Raw genomic sequence first — 17,898 nt, forward strand, 5'->3', positions numbered from 1 at the left:
AGATGGTCTACAAGAGTAGCTCATGGTGGCTTAAATAGATTCAAGGCAGAACTAGACAAACATTTGGAGTGAGTGGATGGGTGATATTAGAAGGGGGTTTTTTTTTTTTTTTTTGGCTGATGCTATATAAGTTTGCTTCTTGCATCACGGGTCTTTACTAATGCTAACTAAAATGATGCTTGGCACTAACTTGTCAATGATATACAGGAATTTTTCTAGCAGGGATAAGGAGGTGATTATCCCCTTGTATAAGGCAATGGTCAGGTCAGGTCAGGCCACGCCTTGAGTACTGTATACAGGTCTTGAGGCCTAATTTTAGGAAGGATGTAGAGCTTCTGGAGCGAATGCAGAGAAAGGCTAAGTTTTGCAAATTTCAGTGTCTGGAGACTAGGCACCTGCGAGGTGATCTGATTGAGGTGTATAAAGCCTTGAATGGTTTGTGCATGCTCAATGCTGATGGGATTCTTAATCTTGCTCAGAATAATTGCCCGAGAGGGCTTGTTTGTTTGTTTGTTATTTGGATTTTAGGAGCATTAGCAACTAAGGCCATATTGCTCCGGGGATATGTGGTGGTCATTCCCTGACCTTTCCGCATCCTCCGTATTTGGTGGTCACGGGCTCGAACCCCGGTCTAATCAAGAAGCGTGTGCTACGCACTGCTGCTCCTGCCCACCTGGCTACGGAGGCGCCGCCCGAGAGGGCATAAATTCAAAATAAGGAAAGACAGTTGTAGGATAGATGTGCGGAAGTTTGCCTTTAGCCAGCATGTGGTTGATTGCTGAAACCAACTTCCATCTGTCGTAGAAGTTGATAGCTTAAATAGATTCAAGGCAGAACTAGACAAACATTTGGAGTGAGTGGATGGGTGATATTAGAAGGGGGTTTTTTTTTTTTTTTTTTGGCTGATGCTATATAAGCTTGCTTTCTTGCATCATGGGTCTTTACTAATGCTAACTAAAATGATGCTTGGCACTAACTTGTTCGATTAGTGAGTTTGTTAACCAGCGCTAAAACCTTTTTAGTATAAACATTTTGATATAATGGAATGACATATTGCAATTGTTTTCATTGATATCCATAATTGGATATGTAGACCACATTAAGCATTAAGTTCTGATGGTTGTGAACAGTTCTGAATTAATTAGTAGATTATTGCTCTGTCTTACTGTAATTGTGACCTTTTAAGGTAAGTTGAAACTCCAATGGAGCTCATTCTTCCAACTTGATAATGAGTTTAATGAAGAATGTTTCTTAAGAAATCCTCAATTTAAAAATGTTTCCCATAGGCAGAGTGAAATATTTATAAATTCTGAAATAGTACTTAAAAATGATCTTTAACTTATGTATGTGTATCTTTTCATTTTTCTTTGTGTAGTTAATATTTCATACCCTTAGGTCATTTTCCCTTCTAAGAAGTTTTCCCATGTAAGAAGTTCTAAACCTCCAGTCCTTTGGAAAACTTCTTATCCGGGTTCTACTGTACTTGCATGTTTCATTTGAATATCAGTTTGTGCATGATGCATGTCCCTCTATAAAAAAAAATATTTACTGTTTCTAAATTATTTTGACATTATCCTCATAAAACTACAAACATTTTAAACATTATTTACTACTAAATTGAAGCAAATCTATTGAATGCATATATTGTAATTATTTATTTAAAAATCTAACCTCCATTATGATTGCTTGTAGTTGCTCCTCAGTATGTTGTAATCCATTTGTTTTTTTAATCTCTTAACTGTTATTGACTTGAAACAGTGATTACTGCTATTTATTCTGTTTGTATCTGCACAGTGTACTGATAGTATACTGTATAGATTTTATTGCGAATCCTGTTTTACCTTGAGTGTACCACATCACGTGTTAACCTAATTTGATTTTTAATGATATATGTATTCCTAATCAACCATTCTTGAATATATCTTTTTCATAAATATTCATAAATTAAAATAAAAGCAGAGTAACTGTTTCAGTTTTGATGTTTCCCAGGATGTCATTCAATATCGAATTTCATATCAATATTGGAGACTCCCATATTATTTTATAGTATTTCAAATAATTTATAGATTTTTGTAATTTAGTTCCATTTACGTTGTAAAATAATAAGAGGAGTTTACCTCAATATAGTACGTAGAACACTTCCGTATGATACTCTCCAGAAATTAAAACGAAAAAATCAAAAAACTTACATTAGAGTAAAAAATAATTAAAAATCAATTTAACGCAATTAAAAAGAATCTAACGAAAATATTCAAAACGATTTTTCTTTCCTGAAGCTGACAACGCTTTTCGGCCGTATGTCGTGATCACAGGAATGAAAATTACCAAATAGGGTTGAACATGAAACTGAAAGAGTGATTATTTGTCTTCACGCATGCGCATAAAGGTCCACGCATCGGAGATCAAATATGGCTGACGAACATTAACAGAATTCTCATGTAATTTAATTTCCATGGTTTCTGCAATTAATAGTTGCATATAATTACGTTGGACATTAAGTATTTTGGCCTTGTTAAATAAAAAAGTATGTTTTTCATTAATGGCATGAAAGGCTAATTCTGACGCTGCTGAACGAGAAGCACGAACTGAGTCTTCATGTTGATTTACATGAATATTCAGAGAAAAACGCATCGAACCTTAGTAAGACAAGTTGCAATCACCGCAAGAAATGTTGTATACCAGGTCATTAATTTGTGTTGCGAACGTGGAAAGAACCAAGCGATTGTTCAGTATAGTGTGTGATTTCTGTATTGGCCTGGCCACAATTTTAAATTCGGTATCTTTAAAGAATCTATTAAGCTGTTTGTGCCACTGTTCAACATATGGCACAGAAATAAAGCATTTTTTGATATTACTATTGTTGGTTGGTGTAGTATTTGTATCCTATCCTTAGCCTGCACCCTAATCCGGTTTATTGTGGCAAGGGGATCGCCGTTGAATATTTATAGGCATTTAGAAATTGATTAAAGATAATCGATCTTTTGTAGGTGAACGGGTGATAGCTATTATAATGTAGAAGCATACTGGTGTTTGTAGGTTTTCGATAGATGCTAAATTGGATCTTATTCGCCGACCGGGCTAGCCGGTGGGTAAAGTGCCTGCCTAGCAACCCAAAGGTCGCGGGTTCGAATCCCGCCTCGGGCTTGGATCAAAGTACTGCAAAAACTTTGGGAGGTGCATTATGGCCACAGAAGCCGATGCGCCAACAACTACCAAAGAAAAAAAAAAAAAAAAAGGATCTCATTCAAGTCCCGAGTAAGCGTGAAATTTAGAAAGTTTAATGACTTTGTATCTGTATCCTCCCTTTACAATGTAAATTTGAGTCTAGAATGAATATTATTAAACGAATGTAAAATGTCTTGGATAGTACTACTATCAGTAATAACTAGAACATTGTCTAAATACCTCCCATAGTATGTGATACGGGGTCGAAAAGGTGTCAAATGTATATGTTCAATCGTTGAGAGATAGATCTCTGATATTAAGCCACTCAGGCCCAAACCCATTGGTAATCCAAAAATTTGTTTGTACACCTTGTCTCAAAAGGTGATATAGTTGGCCTCAACTAACAGTTTTATCTGATATTTTAAGGATATTAATTAAATCTGATATTTTAAGGATATTAATTAAATCTGATATTTTAAGGATATTAATCAGTATCGGTCAATAAAAATATCAGTAAGGATATTGACTAATATCCTTACTGATATTTTATTGGGGGGATACAAGGACTAATGGATTAACAGTAGCCACTGGCAGAGGTGAAAGTGATTCTTGCACTGCTTCTATTGGAATAAGCAGCAGCCTGGAAAATAAGATGCAGGATATTTCAGAGACTGCTGGGAATCATTGGGGTACAAGTAAACACATGGGTTGTGTTAGGGTAGCTAAGAATAGGAACAGGTGCATGTATACTTGCGTGTACACCAATGCTAGGAGTTTGGTAAATAAATTTGATGAATTTGAGGTATTGCTCAAAACATCAAAGGCAGACTTTATTGGGATTTCAGAGACGTGGTGTAACACAGATATAAGGAATGCAGAACTGGAATTTGGGGAGTACAATGTCTACAGAAAGGATAGACAGGATAGGAAGGGAGGAGGGGTTATGCTATTAGTTAAGAAATACATAAAATCCAAGGAAGTGAAGCCAATCGACATCGCTGGACAGTGCAGTGTCGAGTCAGTTTGGTGTGACATAAGCATTGGGAGATCAAAATTGAGAGTAGGAGTGTGCTATAGGCCTAATGACTCTGATGAGTATAATAAGAAGCTGTACAGGGAAATAGAGTGGGCCAGTAAATCAGAGAGTCTTATAATGGGGGATTTTAATTTCCCAGATATTGACTGGAATTTGGAGGCTGGTCACTCACACACTAGCAAGGCTTTTGTGGATTTATTGGATGATTGCTTTCTACATCAGCATGTTCGGGAGGCAACTAGAGGGAGTAATACTCTTGATTTGATTATCAGTAGTGATTCTTCATGCATTAAGAATCTGCAGATAAATGAACCACTACGTGGCAGTGATCACAGTGTGCTGAAGTGGGATTTACTCAAAGAGGTGACTACCATTAGGGATAAAGGGAAGGGTTATTGCTTTCGTAAAGGTGACTACGATGGACTGAGACAGTATTTAAATTCTATACAGTGGGATCAACTGATGATGTTACCAACAGCAAATGCAAAATGGGAAGCATTCAAAGAACTTATCTGGGAAGCTACTAGGCTTTACATACCAACTAAGAAATATCAAGGTTTAGGCCTAAATGGATGTCAGATGAACTAATGAGACATATGGCAGAGAAGAAAAATGCATGGGATACATACAAATTAACATGTGACACAGAAGCCTATGATAGATACAAGTTGATCTGTAACCAAGTTACAAAGGAGGTTAGACAGGCGAAGGCAGATTACGAGAAATCTTTGGCAAGGGATGCAAAGAAAAACAGCAAAGAGATCTTTACTTATGTAAACTCTAGCAGGAAGGGGATGAATCAGATTGGTCCACTTGATATCGATGAGTCAATTGTTGATGATCCTGCTCAGGTAGCTAACGAACTAAATGAATATTTTGCATCGACATTCACACATGAGGAGTTATTCAGCGAGGGGAATGCCAGAGGTGTATTCAACTCTGGCAGTAAGCTAGAGAATCTTGTAATAACTGAGAGTAAAGTGGAGGAGAAATTGTTGAAGATAAACACAAGAAAGGCACCTGGGGTGGATGGGATCTATCCAGTTATATTAAAGGAGGCAGCAAAGGAAGTAAGCAAACCCTTAGCCCTAATTATGAGAGCTTCCTTGGACTCAGGGGAGGAACCCATGGACTGGAGATGTGCAAATGTGACCCCAATTCACAAAGGAGGATCAAAGGCTGACACAAGTAATTATAGACCTGTGAGTTTAACTTCTGTTCCCAGAAAATTAATGGAGGCACTGGTTAAAGAAGCACTGCAGGATCATCTAGACAAGACTTCAGTTATAGCTCGGACACAGCATGGTTTTGTTAAGGGGAAGTCTTGCCTGACCAATTTGATTGGATACTATGATGCAGTCACAAAAGAACTGGATGCAGGGAATAACTTTGATATTATATACTTGGATCTTAGAAAGGCTTTTGATACTGTTGCACATGGAAGACTGCTGCACAAATTGGAGCAGTGTGGCATTGGAGGCAAATTGCTGCTATGGATAAAGGGGTGGTTGAGGGGGAGAAGACAGAGAGTGGTAATCAATGGACACTGCTCATTGTGGACTAATGTTATTAGTGGAGTCCCTCAGAGTTCAGTATTGGGTCCATTATTGTTTTCTGTATTTATAAATGATATTGATGATGGTATATCAAGCTTAATGTCCAAGTTTGCAGAAGGTACAAAGGTTGGCAGGGTTGTCAAGGACACTACTGACACTATGCTGCTGCTGCAACAGGATCTGGAAAGGTTGAGCAGATGGGCTGAGAGGTGGCAAATGAAGTTTAACCTTGACAAATGTAAAGTACTACTTATGGGAAACAGCAACCCCAGAGAAACTTATCAACTCTGTGGTACTACACTGACAGTGGTAGAGAATGAAAGGGACCTGGGGGTGGTTGTGCAGGCAGATATGAAGTTCTCTGAGCAGTGCAGATGGGCTGCAAGAGTAGCTCATGGTGTATTGTCAATGATATATAGGAATTTTTCTAGCAGGGATAAGGAGGTAATTATTCCCTTGTATAAGGCAATGGTCAGGCCACACCTAAAGTACTATATACAGGCCTGGAGGCCTCATTTCAAGAAGGATGTAGAGCTGCTGGAACAAGTACAGAGGAAGGGCAACAAGATTAGTGAATGGAACAAAGGGGTGCTCTTACGAAGAAAGGCTTAAGTTTTGCAAATTACAGTGTCTGGGGACTAGGCACCAGCGAGGTGATCTGATTGAGGTGTATAAAGCCTTGAATGGTTTGAGCATGCTCAATGCTGATGGGATTCTTCCTCTTGCTCAGAATAATCACCTGAGAGGGCATAAATTCAAATTGAGGAAAGACAGATGTAGGATAGACGTGCAGAAATTTGCCTTTAGCCAGCGGGTGGTTGGTTGATGGAACAGACTTCCATCCCTTGTCGTGGAAGTTGATAGCCTAAATAAGTTTAAGGCTCAGCTGGACAGGTATTTCGAACGAACAGAGGGGTGAAGTGGAAGTGGTTATTTATTTATTTATTTATTTTTTTTTTTGGCTGATGCTGCATAAGCTTGCTTTCTTGCATCAAATGCCTCTACTAATGCTAATATCCTTACAAACTTTTAATGGTACATATGTCAATGAAAATTAGCTGTTTTGTTTCCATCCGAAGTGATAGCAAGTATATTTGTACTGTTTTGTTCTGACTTGTATATAACATAGTTGTCATTCATAGAATTTATTTTACTGTAAAGGAAATAAACAATGTATCCATACTAGTACTGATATAACATTATGAAATATTTTTCTCTGTCACACATTTATATTAATTTACTGATATCAGATATCTCAAATTTTTATGGCATATATACTGAAAGTTAACTCACTGTAGTTTTATCAGCTGCAGATTTTTTTCACACAAAAGGGAATTACATTTATATCTCTAAGTTGTGATGCCATCAGAACATTGGCGCCTCCATAGCCAGGTGGGCAGGAGTAGCAGTGCATTTTTTTTTTGGCTGATGCTGCATAAGCTTGCTTTCTTCCAATATCCTGCTAATATCCTTACAAACTTTTAATGGTACATATGTCAATGAAAATTAGCTGTTTTGTTTCCATCCGAAGTGATAGCAAGTATATTTGTACTGTTTTGTTCTGACTTGTATATAACATAGTTGTCATTCGTAGAATTTATTTTACTGTAAAGGAAATAAATAGTGTATCCATACTAGTACTGATATAATATTATGAAATATTTTTCTCCATCACACATTTATATTAATTTACTGATATCAGATATCTCAAATTTTTATGGCATATATACTGAAAGTTAACTCACTGTAGTTTTCTCAGCTGCAGATTTTTTTCACACAAAAGGGAATTACATTTATATCTCTAAGTTGTGATGCCATCAGAACATTGGCGCCTCCATAGCCAGGTGGGCGGGAGTAGCAGTGCATAGCTCACGCTTCTTGATAGACCGGGGTTCGAGCCCATGACTACCAAATACGGAGGATGCAGAAAGGTCAGGGAATGACAACCGCATATCCCGGAGCAATATGGCCTTAGTTGCTAATGCTCCTAAAAACCAAATAACAAACAACAGCAACAATAACAATCAGAACATTCTCCGACTGTATTAGTAATAGTATTTATAATACAGTATTAGCATTGGCAAAGTGATGCAAGGAAGCAAGCTTGAGTAGCAGCAACCAATATAAATTAAAATGAAGTAACCAATGTCACCTTTCCCCACTTCATTTACATATTTGCAGAATAGATGAGCAGAAGTTTGCCTTTGTAGCCAGCAGGTGGGCGATTTCTGGAACAAACTTTCATCTGTTGTGGAAGTTGATAACTTAAATAAATTCAGGGAAGAACTAGACAAACTATTGGAGGGAATGAATAGGTGAAATGGGAAGTTTTTTTTTTGTTGATGCTATACAGCATCAAGAAAGCTTGCTTTCTTGCATCATTTGCCACAACTAATGCTAATTCTATTTCTTTCAAGTATTTACTCAGTCTTTTCTTAAATTTTAATAGACTTCCAAATTCCAGAAGAGTAGGCATGTGCTGATTCCAACTCTTTGACTAAAGAAAAATTTTTGTATATCTCTACAATTATCTCCTCTCGGTTTATATATGTCCCCTTGTGTATCTTGTGTGACTAAGTGCAAAAATCCCTCAACATTTAATTTACTCAAATCTTAAACATTTATTCAGCCTTAAACATGCTGATCAGTCACTGCTCAGATGCCTGGCTTCCAAATACTCTATCTTAGAAAACTTGGGTCTCTCTTTGCAAGAATATGCCTTTATGCCCTTAACCTTTCCTTTTCTCTTATCCTTTTCAACAGGTCCATATCTTTTCACAAATGGAGTCTCCAAGCCTGTATGCAATACTGAAGACCCAACCTAACCATCACTTTATATAATAGAATAAGCTTCTTTTCAGGTTTGATATAATAGAGTGGTTAGTGTGAAAGTAGCATGTGTTTAAGTTGACTGTGGTTTGGGTCTGCATGACTGCTAAATATGATAATTGTATCCATTATCACAGAACAAAGTTGTTTTTTGGTTTAGGTGATTTGTTATTTGGACCCTTTTTTTTTTCATATTTGGATGGAAATTTTTTAATTTTTTTATTAAAATTGAATTAAATATTACTGTTCTGATTTTATGCTTTCTGAATTAAAATTTTGCCTATCAGCTGCTTTTTTTCTCAGTGGGAAAGTTGTTCCTTTTCATTGGTTTAGTCTAAAAATGTCATGTCTGTACTTGTGAAAAGAATGTAAACTGATTTTATTTGAACAAAAAACAAACACTAATGGTTGTGTGATATTCACTCTTCAGTTCACACATTTATCTGTGAACTGGTGTCCACGATTGCAATTGTCATGTCTCCTCATGCTACAGCCATTTGAATTTGAATTTTTTTATTTTTGTTTCAAAAAATATTGGTTCACATTCATTTAGACTAAACTGAAGATGGAAAACAATCTTTTCATTTAGAAGAAAGTAGATTAGGCAAAAATTTTAATTTAAAAATCAAAATCTAAACAATAATACTTAGTCCAATTTTAACATCAGATTCAAAAAATTTCAGCCAAAATATAACAAAACAGATCCAGATGAAAAATAACCTAAATCTAAAAATCAGTAAGATAGACTCTGGCACCTTTTAATTGAAATATCCTGTATATCATTGACAGAACCAAATGAACTATCCTAGCAGCCTGTCTACACTGCTGAGAAAACTTCATATCAGATTGTATAATTACTTTCAAGTCCTTTTCATTATCTACACTCTTCAGTTTAATGGCATCCATTTGGTACATTACATTAGGATTACTGCTACCCAATAATTCTAGGGTACTACTTTTCGGTGTTGAGCAGAGTGCTACAGGGTTTGGTACTAGTTCCCTTCTAGGTGTTGATATTTGTTAATGACATCTATGAAAGTATAATAAGTTTTACATCAAAGTTTACTTATGATACATAAGTTCAGAGGGTAGTTAACAATAGTAACCAAAGTGTACTACTTCAACAAGACCTGGTAAAATTCAGTTAATCCAAAAAATTGCCATTATGTAGAGCACCAATAGATAAAAAGGTTCTACATATGGATAACAGTAAGCAAAAATGAAAAAATACTTATAGATAACACTAAAGATTATTTTATTATTTATACTATGAAATGTACAAACTCTATTCACCAAATATTTTGCAGATTGATCCTCATCTGCTTCTTCGGTGATTGTGTTGATCCATTCATGCCTGTTAATTTCCCAGATAGTGCTATTTGTGAAGTATGATTTGTATAAAATGGAACAATGTTGCATAAGAAGTAAGTTAGTAATATGGATGGTTAAGTGGTAGGAGAAACCTATTCTTCATGGTTAATTTTATGAGAGAGGTGCCACAGAATTTGGTGTTAGGCCTCTTACTGTTATTTATTAATGATAATGATGTAGGTATTTCAAGTTTGACATTTAAGTTTGCTGATGTTACAAAGGTGGGAAGGTGTTTAGTGCTACTTCAAGATCTAGATGAACTAGTTAGATGGCTGAAAAATGGAAATTTGGGTTAAACAATAATAAATGCAAGTTACTGCACTTAGGCAACAGCTTACCTAAATGGAATTTGGGGAATCTACTTAGATTACTTAGGGTAGTTTATAATGAAAAAGATCTAGGGGTAACTGTATATTCTGAAATGAAGTTCTGAGCAGAGCACACGTAAATCATTGCAAAACTAGAGCAGCTTGTGAGGTTCTCTGAATATATACAAGAAATTTGCCAGCTGGGACAAAGAGAGTTGATTAGAATTTGGATAATCTACTTGGATGATTACTCAAGATAGTTTATTATTATTAGCTATATGGTGCAAGGAAGCCTGAGGTTTATGCTGCACCAGCCAAAAAAAAAATTCCCAAGTTACCCTGAGAGAAAGAGACAAAAGTAGGAGGGAATCATCAAGAAGAGAAGAATGATGATATCCAGCTCAGTACCCTGGGAGTGCCATGCCCATATTCACTAGATGTGAGCCCTTGGGGTTGATAATGAAAAAGATTGGGGTAATTGTATATTCTGAAATGAAATTCTGAACACAGTAGACATGTAAATCATTACAAGACTAGAGCAGATTGTGGGATTCTGTGAATATATACAGGAAATTTTCCAGCAGGGACAAAGAGAGTTGATTATCTCATTGTATAAGGCAGTAGTCAGGCAATATCTTGAATAAAGCTTTGGAAACCTCATTTTAGGAAAGATGAAGATCCCTTGGAAAAAATGGCACAGAAGAAAAACAAGATTGGTTGGGTGCACAAAGGTATTCTTACCAAGAAATACTTGGGTTCTGCAAACTGCAGTTGCATGGTGACCTGATAGAAGTGTTTAAGGCTTTAAACCTTAAGCACTTAAAAGTATTAATAGTGGTAAATAATGCAAAGCAATCAAGCTTATACAGCATCAGCAAAAAAAAAACATTGTTGGTTCCATCCCCTTTAATGATCAATTCCTCCTTAAATTTATTTGCAGGACTCACTTCCACATCACCAGATTGAACTTTGTTGCAACAATCAATTTTCACTCATCTGTCCTACGGCCATCATTTTTCAATTTAATTGTAAATATTTAAATGTTATATGCCCTTATGTGTGTCATCTGAGAAAGAATAAGAATGGCATTAGCATTTAAAGCTTTAAACACTACAATCAGGTCTCCTTGCAGGTACCAAGTCTGAAGTAGCCGAGTGGTCAGGAGCGAGAGTGTATAGCACGCGTTCCTTGAGTGGACCAGGGTTCAAGCCTGTGACTACTAAATACGATAAATATTTGTATTGACGATTTATTGTAAACTCTACTGACTTGGTTGTCGTGCCAGAGTATAAACAGAAAATTTATTAATTTTTTTTTTTTTTGAGTAAGAGAATTCTTTTTGGCTCCTAGCTAATCTTGTTGCTCTTCTCTGCACCCTATCCAACACATCTATAGCTTTCCTAAAATGAGGCTTCCAGACTTGTAATGTGTGGAATGTGTGGCCTAACCATTGCCTTATACAATGGGATAATCACCTCCTTTTTCCTACTTGAAAATTTCTGAATATCATTGACAGAATAATGAGTTGCCCTAGGCAACTGTCTGCACTGCACAGAAATTCATGTCTGGCCATACGATTACTACTGGTATTATTTTCGTGTTACTGTTATCTATATTCAGCACTTTGCATTTATCAATTTTTAAACCTCAATTTGCCACTTCTCAGTCCACTGTAAAATTTCTGTATGCCTTGCTACATTAATACACCTTGATTCCTGTCATCAACCACCTTGCCAACCTTTGTATTATCAGCAAACTTACAAATTAAAATTGATATGCCTTCATCAGTATCACTGATAAATAATGAAATCGATAAGGAACCTAGCACTGGGTTGCAATGGATTCCACAAATCCAAGATGAGCGGTGCCCATTAATAACCACTCTCTTTCATCTGCTATTCAATTATCCCTTTATTCACAGCAATAACTTGCTCATAATGCCACACTCCTCCAGTTTGTACAGCAGTCTTTCTTGTGCAACAATGTCGAAAGCTTTACTGATAACTAAGTATACGATGTCAAAATTATTTTGTACATGCAGTCCCTCTGACTGTGGTATAGTAGCTAATCAGATTGGTCAGACAAGAATCTCTCTTTAAAAATCCATGCTGTGAATGCCATATAACTGCATTCCTGTCAAGCTCTGCATTACGTCTTTAACCTGATTCCATTTTATTCCCTGGAACAGAAGTCAAACCTTTAGATCTGTAATTACCCACTTTACCCTTTTGTCACCCCCACCCCCAATGTGAATCAGAGGAGACATTTGCACATCTACAATCTGCAGGACCTCCTCCAAACCAAAGGATGCACTCATAATGAAGGCTAAAGTGTTTGCTTATTTCGCCGCTTCTTTTCATGTAAATGAGGGTGCTGAATTGAGGGTATTTTTTTACTAGTAAAAACAGTCTATGTTTCGTTATTTAAAGCATTAGTTAGACGAAACCTTGAGTATTGTATACAGATTGTAAATAATGTGCTTAATTAAATTAGTTTCGAAACAAGAAACATGCACTCGAACTGAAATTTCATGACTAACGATTGTTCGTTGGCATTTCAGTTGTTATCAATGAACTTTTTTTTTTTAAAGTCTCGTTTACCAAGCTAAAAGGCAAAGAAAACTTGCCTTGTCTATTCTTGTAACTGTAGCACCAAAATCGCACAGAATCATTCCACAAAAGGGTGCGGGAGCGAGACCGCCCAGTTCTAATACTTTTATCCCACGTAATGCCATCTAATCGAATATATGTGACCACAAAGTTGTATATATCTTAATATTTTCTCACTATTTTACTAATTAAGTTGATGCAGGAAACTGACGCTAACTTAAATTCATCTGGAGATGCACAGAAAACAACCACGATCACGTTTATTTCACCCAACGTGTACACTCGTGGTTCTCACGTGACACTCATTATCCAATAGGCCCATTCAAAATAAGATATAACTGAACATTCAAATATCATATTGCAAAGCAAAGAGATCCCCAGCTACTCGTCCACTTCATGATTTATATCATTCGTTCCGCAAATATTTATTTACAAAAAAAAAAAAACTTTTCAATCCTACAATAACATATAAAACTCTGCGTGAGGCGCCATTACCTAGGGGTGCCACCTCAGAAATTTGAAATATTAAAACCTGGTTTCACAACTGTTTTTTTTTTTTTTTTTTTGTCAAAAATTTGCCCTACTAAAGTTGTGTTGTCCATTAATGTATCCAGTGTTTGTTAACGGAAAGCCTGCCTGGGGTCGAAATAGAAAATTTTACGAAACGGTTCACTCGTTAATAAATTATGTTATTTTTAAGTGTGTACATGAAATTATGGACGTGTGACAAACCGCAGCTTCTGCTTTTTTTTTTTTTTTTTTTTCCATTGCTACTACCAAAAACAAAGTTCCTTATATCTCTATGGCTCTTAAACGTTTTTGCAGGCCGATCTGCGAAAATCTTTAAAAGATAATCCATCGGACTGGAATCTATTGGTAACTCTCTAGGAGATATCTCGAATATCAAGTGTATAAACTGGCTCCCACCACTCTGCCAGGTCATGAATGTAGCGAGTCCGAGTAATGTGTGTATGGGGGGAGGTATTGTGGAAGCCACATTATGTCAAGCATCTGGGTATATTCATGCCATATCCAAAAATTTCATTAGTTCCTATGCCACTGCCGGCCTCTACTTTTTTGTTTATCTTCTGAATGCATCATGAATAGCCAAAGAAAAGAAAAGACATGTAGACATGTATAGTATCTTATGTAGGACGGCACCTGAACGAAAGTTCAACTCCGCCTTTGAACCCTGTGATGGTTACAGAGCACTGTAACAGGCCAGAAATATGTAATATTATGTTCCTACAGTGTGTGTGTTGTTTAGTTGTTTCTGGCCGTTTTGTCACCAGGCAAGCGATTACCTGGAAAGCCTGCCAGGTGTCCGTCTACACCACGGGGAGGTATGCCACAACTACGCATGTACCATGGCCAACTTCAACAGTCACGCACTGAATGTCCAAAGAGAGTTTGGAGCCATTCAAAAGAACCCCGTGCCGGCAACAGCACGCGCGCACGCAGTCATTCCCAGGAGACAGGTCAGCAGAAGACGAAGAAATAAAGAAGAGAATAGCATGAAGTAAATAAATAAATAAAAAATATAATAAAATTTTTATCTATGTCTTTGCCCACGTCTTTATGCAGTGCTGCCCAAAGTAGAACACAAAGAGAAAAGGTGTACTGTCAAAAAGAAGTAGTAATGTCATTCAAAAACAAGATCAGCAGGAACAAGTTCTAGATATAATTCTGTTAATCTGGGGTGGTATCAGAAGTCATTGGTTGATGACGGTATCACTGTGCAGAGGAACAATTGAGTTGTGGAGAGGCTTGAAAAAGAATGAACCAGAAAAATGCAGCATGTTAAAATCTTCGTGTGTTCTTGAAAACCAGCAAAATTTTGGACATTACGTCATCAGGACAACAAACGAGGCAATAGGTTGTATTTTCATTTATGAAGTGTTTTCAGTTTGATTGCTTGCATTAACATTGACGTTGAAAGTCTTCCTGCGATTAAAAGCGGCATTGCAGAAGGTTTGAAGGGCCTGGAAATTGTTGACAGATATGAGTGACTTCTCACATCTGAGAGACAAGTGTGGTACTGTTGCCTTAAGAGCCAATCTTAAGTCCTCGTAAATGGAGCATTCAAAAAGTACGTGAGGAGCGTCTTCCGGTAGCCCACATCGACAGGAGACTATTAGAAAATCTGAATTGGTAGAGTTTTGCGTAAAGCGAGCCATGTCCAGTTAGTATATAGATGGTAAACAGTGAGTGAAAACTATTTTCTCGTGGACGATGAAAGTAGTGCAGTTATGTTCCACAGGGGTTCGTTTGCTGGACATCATTCATCAAATGGAGATTAAGGCAATCAACTCCTACTATTATTCAATATTCAATGTGTACAATAAGGTTTCCGGGCAAGTTCGTTCGGGTATTGATGTTCCAGAAAACGCTTGTGTTTTATATGATCGACTAGTGGTTTATAGATTAGGACAACAATCTTGTGTTCTCAAGGTCTATTCTGAATCGTGGAGAATAGACTCGCAACATCAAAATCGGGTGTTTATTCATTCTGAAATCTTCCTATTAGTTAGACCTCAAAATGCCGAAAAACGTGATTCCTTCATTATAAAACTCGTGCTGTGGATAACGTGTAGCAAGAGAATGGCTAAGAGGCAAGGATGATTAAACAAAACATGGTTTATTAATTATAGCATACAAACAGATGTAAAATAAAGTGGTTGTATTCTTCGTATTATTATTATTAGCCATATGGTGCAAGGAAGCCTGAGGCTTATACTGCACCAGCCAAAAAAAAATTTTTTTTAACCCTGAGAGAGAGAGAGCGCGAGCGCAAGGGTCAGAAGTAAAAGGGAATCACCAATAAAAAGAAGAATGATGATATCCTGCTCAGGACCCTGGGTGTGCCAAGCCCATACTCAACAGATGTCAGCCCCTGGGTGAATATAATTACATAAGAACTCTTATCAATGGATAAACGATATGTTATAGGGATAATGGTACATGTGTACCAACTTGACTGCGTTCTTCATGTAATCTTCCATTGGCACTGCTGCCCGTACTCTCTGAAGCCAACAATCATCCTGCAGTTCGAGTATCTGGGTGCATGTGTAAGTGTATTATACAGGTTTAACAAACATAACTGATGGTATTCCATTAATACAAATGGATCTTGCTAATCTTAAACTCTAATTTCTAAGTGTTGTAAAATAGATGCTACCGTAGTGAGTGTTCCTATGAGGAGGGTTGTTTGTCAGTGGACTATTAAATAAAGAGTTATGTATTAACGTCTGACACTTTCATTCTATTAACTATCGTGTTGCAAATATAGGGTGAAACTTACCAGAATAAACTTTTCAATGTTCAGGCATTGACGACTAAGAGCAGAAGCCAGCGGCACAAGACTCTCAAGGTGCCTCTGTAGCCAGGTGGGAAGGATCATATTTGTACGCTTCTTGATTAGACCGGGGTTCGAGCCCGTCACCACCCAATACGGAGGATGCGGAAAGGTCAAGGGAATGACCACCGCATATTCCCGGAGCCTTAGTTGCTAATGCTCCTAAAAACCAAATAACAAACAAACAAGACTCTCAAGACGTTTTTACGAAATAGCCTCAAGAAAAAGAAGTGCTTCCTCAGGATAAGGCTCTCTCTCTCTCTCTCTCTCTCTCTCTCTCTCTCTCTCTCTGGGTTTCTCCCTGTATCTTTCTCCGTTCTCTCTTTTTCCTCCTCCTTTCTCTTCTTTCTTCATCCTGTGTCCTCCGTTCGTTCTGTGTCTGTGTGTCACCGTCCACTTTGTCTCAGCTCTTCTTGTCTGCGTCTTCCCTCTTTGTCTCCGATCTGCATATATCTGCATAAAAGGCTAATTTCGTGGGGAAATGAAAATCCCAGGGACTGTTATTTTTTTGGAGACCTGACACAGTAAAAAATGGAATTTATGAGGAGAAAGGAACTCACATCTGCATGGGGTGGAATTTCCAGACTGCCCAGCGGCAGTCACTAGATCTAAAGTCCGTTCGTTCCTACACAAGGAATTTCCAGACAACAGTCACCCCGTAGTTATAAGATTCAGATTTCACCCTAAAGTATGTTCCTTAATTGACATTACTCTCTTTTCTCCGACGAAAGTCATATACTTTCTCACCGTTTTTTAAATATTACATCCACAATGTTCGTCCGATCCGATGGAATAACGATCTCTTGCTGTGAATCAGCCGGATTCATAAAGATGGAATAGTGTTTCAACTGCTGTTTTCCCTAGCGCGGCGTCAACGAGCGTACGCTAAAAAAAGAAACAGCCTTCTACACGGAGTGAATATCACCCTACAAGTACAGTAGTGGCAAAAGTATAGGATGACTTGGTGAGGTGACAGCCCTCATAGGCAAATGAAAAGTAAAAATGAAGACATTTTTACAGTTACGTCGAGAACGAATTTTTTGGTAATAGGTCCTTTTTCGGTAGAATTCTATCTATTCTGCCAGGTGTTCACTAAAAAATTCCAGCATCGGTTCGTTCAGTTTTGGGATCAGCCTGAGGGTTAACAATGATTCCCTGAAATTCAGTAGAAATGCCTCTGCGGATGTAAAAGCAAAGCTCTCTAAACACAACATGAAGGTCAAGTGGTATAGTGGCTGCAAGAGTCTGTAGAGCTGGAGTTGATACTGTTTGGCAAACGTGAAGTAGGCTAAGGAGAAAACAATGTTGAATAGTGGATAACTTAGTTTGTACAGTTTTAAGTGTAGTACGTCTAAACCAAAGGCTGGCAGCATAGGTTGTAATTTGGATTATGGCAGCATTATAAAATAGATGTAGGGTTTTAGTGTTCAATCCCCAGTCTTGTCTCGTATTTTTGGAGTAGCATTGCGGTAAAACTCTTAACTTTGACGGATAGATGTTGAATATGTGGATTAAAGGAAAAGCAGTTGTCTATGATGACTCCTAAAAATTTAGTGCTTCGGACAAGTGGAATTACTTCCACTTGTCCGAAGTGGAAGTGATAGTCAAAGAAAAGATCGAAACCTTCCAAAAACAACCTCATTCATTTCACAAATATACTTGATCTCAC

At 37.3% G+C, this 17,898-nt stretch overlaps 1 protein-coding gene across 1 annotated transcript in view; it reads right to left on the reverse strand.

Annotated features, from left to right (window-relative positions):
- The window catches only part of Amacr (Alpha-methylacyl-CoA racemase), a 64,108-nt gene extending 50,799 nt beyond the window's left edge, over window positions 1-13,309 (reverse strand). The window contains exon 1 of the mRNA XM_090390381.1: window positions 12,892-13,309. Coding sequence (XP_090246507.1) covers window positions 12,892-12,999 — 108 coding nt within the window. The 5' untranslated portion in view covers window positions 13,000-13,309. The remainder of the gene's footprint in view (window positions 1-12,891) is intronic.
- Window positions 13,310-17,898: the final 4,589 nt, after the last annotated feature.

Source organism: Mastigoproctus giganteus, chromosome 2 (genome assembly GCF_048544385.1).
Source record: "Mastigoproctus giganteus isolate SK-2022 chromosome 2, ASM4854438v1, whole genome shotgun sequence".
NCBI classification, from domain to species: Eukaryota; Metazoa; Arthropoda; class Arachnida; order Uropygi; family Thelyphonidae; genus Mastigoproctus; species Mastigoproctus giganteus.